The sequence below is a fragment of the Lepisma saccharinum genome, unplaced genomic scaffold, assembly GCF_977018435.1.
Source record: "Lepisma saccharinum unplaced genomic scaffold, izLepSacc3.1 HAP1_SCAFFOLD_1152, whole genome shotgun sequence".
Lineage (NCBI taxonomy): Eukaryota > Metazoa > Arthropoda > Insecta > Zygentoma > Lepismatidae > Lepisma > Lepisma saccharinum.
The window spans coordinates 31,171-36,170 of NW_028143793.1; the positions used below are offsets into that span (position 1 = coordinate 31,171).

The 5,000-nt window shown below is 40.5% G+C and overlaps 1 protein-coding gene across 1 annotated transcript; it reads left to right on the top strand.

The window, feature by feature from the left end:
* Positions 1-2,721: 2,721 nt before the first annotated feature.
* Positions 2,722-3,686, top strand: LOC145983517 (ionotropic receptor 93a-like; the record flags this gene model as incomplete). The annotated part of the gene is made up of 2 exons (XM_083116599.1): positions 2,722-2,784; positions 3,537-3,686. Coding segments are annotated over exons 1-2 (205 nt in total), but the record flags the coding sequence as incomplete, so codon positions are not given.
* Between the last annotated feature and the right edge of the window lie 1,314 nt (positions 3,687-5,000).

Here is a 5,000-nt window from a genome sequence, read left to right on the forward strand (position 1 = left end):
CACATGCATTACCTACTTCTATGAGCTGTTTCATTTTATTGCAATAAATATTTAGTTTTTTAAAACATATTTCAGTTGAAAAAGCATGCATTTGGAATTGACAAGCAGATATTAGCACGTAATAAACAAACAAAACACAATCGAAAACACAACTTTCTCCAGTTTCTGTTGCCAGGTCGTACGGCAAGCAGGAGAAACTTCCACCTTACAAGGCCGAGGATAAAAATGCTTGGTGCAACCCACCGCCGCCTAAATCTCCCGCCTGTCGTTATCCAGCACTTTGTAAAGTGGCAGATTGAGTGGCGATGGTGCAACCGGCCCTCAGTACCAAAAAAGGTGGCTGAAGGTATGTGTGTTGTGTACCCGGTTTCCCACATGAAATAAACTATTGGAATAATGTGAAAAGAGCAAGTGTGTGTATTAAAAGAAAGAAAGTTAACATCCCCGCCGTCGGTTCACATAGTAAGGAAAGAAAGTTCGCCAAGCCGCTCCCCTCAGAGAAAAAGATACCTCTTACATTGCTGTACTCCGCCAAACATCTGAGACCCACTGCTCCTTTGATCTTCCTATTTATAGGCCCCGCTAATGAACTAAACCGTTACTGGAAACTTACCGCTTCCCCAACGGCCAAGAACCCAAACGTACAGGAATACATAGCCATACACAATTTATAACATAAAAAAGGATCCAGTAATGATCGCATCATTACAATATGAAAAGACTTGGGCCGCCATTGAAAATATTTGGTGGGAAGTTACATTTTAAATACCACACATAAATCTAATATTAGTGGTAAAAGTTCATGAATTACCAAGTTTTCTTGTCTGTGCGGTAATAAAAAATAGACTGTCCGAGGAACTGAATCTTCCTATTGGATTCATAACTGCAGACAATTTATGCTCTAAAAGATTCCGATAAACGGTATATCTATATAGGTCTGAAATGAGGGATTTCTTCCTATTTTAGGCGATCTGCGAGCAAGTAGATTAATACGGCATTTCTGAGGGCCCACAGGTTAAGTTGCCAGGGCCCCTTTGATTGAGGCAGTACGCCCATGCTTATTATCACAGAGATTGTCTTAAGATATGTTACTGGGAACCCACCTTCCACATGAAAATAAATAAATAAAACAGTCGTGAAGTTATTTGTGGTGTCCACTGACTCGTAAATTACAGTAACTCTGTTGATAACGTATTCTAAGTTCACCGACCGGGCGTTTCTATTTAGTGCTCACCTCAGTGAATTTCGAGTTCAAATTTTGTCATTGTTGACCTACAATTTGTCTATTTCGTATTTTAAAAAAATAACCGACAGTATGTGTTGAATTTCTGAAATTATATAAAATTTCAGGAGCGCAGAGAAAACATTCCGGGGCCTTTACACCTCGGGGTCCCACCCGCATTGCGGGGGTTGCGGGGGCGCCCGAGACGCTCTGGTTTCCTTTTTTGTTCATTTTTGTTGTGAGGAGACATTTGTAGGCTACAAAGTTTATCTTGGAACATTTAATTGATTTGGTTTATTTTACTTCTCTTCTTGTGCCACTTTTGGCTAATTTGCGAAGATGGGGATGAGTGATGATATGATGAATGGACACTCAAAAACATCCATGCCCAGGCCAGGATTCGAACCAGGGACCCCTGGTGTCGTAGCGCGATGTGCTAACCACCCCGCCACGGGGGGCGTTTGTCTTGGTACAGTTTAAAAGTTCATAATCTCTTATCTTCTCGTATAATATCAAGAAACTAAAAGTTAAAATATACAAAACCGTAATTTTGCCTGTAGTATTATTTGGATGTGAAACTTGGTCCCTTACATTAAGAGAGAAACATAAATTAAGAGTATTTGAAAATAATATATTTAGGAAAATATTTGGACCTATAAGGGATGAGGAGACAGATGAGTGGAGAATGTTACATAATTTAGAACTACATAATTTGTATTCATGTCCAGATATTATTAGAATAATTAAATCAAGAAGACTTAGGTGGGCAGGCCATGTGGCACGAATGGGAGAGGAAAGAGGAGTTTACAGGATTCTTGTTGGGAAACCTGATGGTAAGAGACCTGTAGGAAGGCCAAGATGAAGATCGAGAGATAACGTTGAGATGGACCTAAAGGAAATCAGCAAGGATGGAAAAGATGGGATTGATCTTGTCCAGGATAAGGACAGATGGAAGGTTAGTGTTGCTGCAGCCATAAACCTTCGGGTTGAAGAAGGAGAGAGAGAGAGATGGGGGGAGTGCCCGCCACTGGGAAGTCTGTCGTGTGCGTGCTGTTGTTGCCTAACGTATACTAGCGCCAATAAGTATTTCTGAAGATTCGAAAATATTGGATATCTACATCCTGAAATGCTGGCTGGCTTCACTGATGCGTTATGTGTGTTGCGCAACTCGACGGCTACAAGCGAACTTCACTACAAAATACAATTCGGTCATCTCCGTAGAAGTAGGCAACACAAATAACGCACTTCAATGAAGTGAGTATTTCAGGATATAGTTGTTCAATTTTATTGCCGGTGAGTGTACATGGAACATAGCAATATTTTCTGCTGTTAATTTTATACAATAATGATTGGTTACTTCATATATTATGTATTTCAGAAAGGCGTACCTTGTTGATAATAAGAATTCATGACAGTAATCAATACAGACACACATTGAGAAAAGTTAACAAGATTTGTTTCATTTCCAGATCTCATAGCAATTCTAAGCATTACTTCATGCGACGATATGTGGGACCTGTTCAAAAATTCAGATAGTAGAGTTCTCCAGTTAGCAATTACAGGTAAGGTTTTTTTTTATTTTTGTTTATGCAGTTAAGTGTTGTAGTAATGTTTTCAAGGATGTCGTTAAGGGGGGCGCGAGGGGGCACTGATCCCACTCATTTTCTGTGCTTTACAGGAAATTTATGTTACACTTGAGTGGTGAAAACCCTGAAAGTTAATTACTTAAAACTTTTCATGTAAGTCGCAATCACAAAACTAATTACAGTATTGCATTTCTTGGAAAATTCGAATGTGGTTTGATATCCCACATGGCACCTTTGGCATTTTAAAAAAATTGACCTCGATCCAATATGGTGGACTTCAAGATGGCGGCCATGTTCCGGAAGCACCCCTTACCCTGATGTACCCAGGTGAAGTTGGATCCGTCATTACCGCATCCGTTTCAGAGAGAAAAGTGTGTCCTGGGACTTTTGAATCACCCTGTATATATATTGTATACTGGAAACTTAATATGGCAGACAAATTATGGGTATTGTATCAAAGATTCAACTATTAACCGTTTGGAGGCCTCACTCTATTTCCTTGGTAGCTACTCTGTTTTCCGAAATTTCCCATTTGATTGTGAATGCAACAAAATAAATTGACATGAAAAGCAATGTGCGTTAAGTACTGAGGAAAATTGTTTCATTCACATACTTTTCAACATAGGCCTATGTTTTAAACATTTAGAACAAAATGTTTTAAACCTTCTGTTTTAAACATGCCAAATTTAGAATTGGAGTAGTGATTTAATGCCTTTTTTTTCTTTCAGAGAGTGATTGCGCTAGGCTGCCGACCAAGGAAGCCATCACGGTGCCCCTGATGGACAGCGGGAAGGAAGTGTCGCAGCTGATTCTCGACCTGAGGACAACCAAGGCCATCAACTGGGAGTCTGTGATTGTCATCTATGACGACACTGTGGGTGCGTAGCAGACTGTGGGACAGGCTTGGGATTTTACACTCGCATCTCCAAAACTTAGACAGTACTGTACGGACGTTATCCTCCTCCAGCATGTTTCTCTCAAAATGGTGCGCAGGGAATGGAATGCTGCATTGCCAACTAACTCTCTAGCCTTCTTAAACCAGAAGGTTCATGGCTGCTGCAACACAGGCCTTCCATCTGTCCCTATCTTGAGCAACCCTACCGATTTCCATTAGGTTCATCTCAACGTTGTCCCTCCATCTTCGTCTTGGCCTTCCTACTGGTCTCTTACCATCAGGCTTCCCAACAATAATCCTGGAAACTCTTCTTTCCTCTCCCATTCGTGCCACATAGCCTGCCAACCTAGGTCTTCTTGATTTAATTATTCTAATAATATCTGGACATGTAGTTCTAAATTATGTAACCTTGTCCACTCACCTGTCTCCTCATCCCTTTTAGGTCAAAATATTTTCCTAAGGATCTTATTTTCAAATGCATTGCCAACCTGGGTGAGAACTGTCATGTTTGAATGAAACTTCAAGCAATTATCTATTGAAGCAACAATGGAATGCGAAATAGTCAAGGGATCACTTAATGATTTTACATTAATTTCTTTCATTATTATTAATATTATTATTATTATTCACATTGTACTTTATATTCACCATAAAATAACGTCCCTATTAGCATTATATGTGATGTCCCACGAAGCCAAATTGAATGGGATTCGAACCCAGGGCCCTTGGTGTCGTGCGCACGTTGCTAACCACTCCGCCACGGAGGTCGGCTTTTCTAGGGTAAAGTAACAGCTACGTACCGGGTGGCCAGAATTAAAGTTACCCAACTCAGAGCCCTCTGTAGCCTGTTTGAGGCATCGTAGAACTCTGAAATTGGGTGAATCCACTATGCAGACCATGGGGGATAGGATGGCGATAAAAAATAGTTCAAAACGCCACCAGGTTGAAATGTGGCGCTGTACTTCCATGATGGATTGTACAAATAATAACGTTAAATGATTTAGCTGAGTTGTTAATTAGAAAGGCATTTGTTAGTGGCTGGAAGTTGCGAGAAAATAATCTCTCGTTTATTGCAAGATTGCCAGGTAAAGGCAAATCCATAACCAATTGGAGGAGTTTACGTCATTATTACAACCCACCATGGAAGTACAGCGCCACATTTCAACCTGGTGGCGGATAATTGAACTATTTTTTATCGCCATCCTCTTCCCCAGGGTCTGCATAGTGGATTCATCAAATTTCAGAGTTCTACGATGCCTCAAACAGGCTACAGAGGGCTCTGAGTTGGGTAACTTTA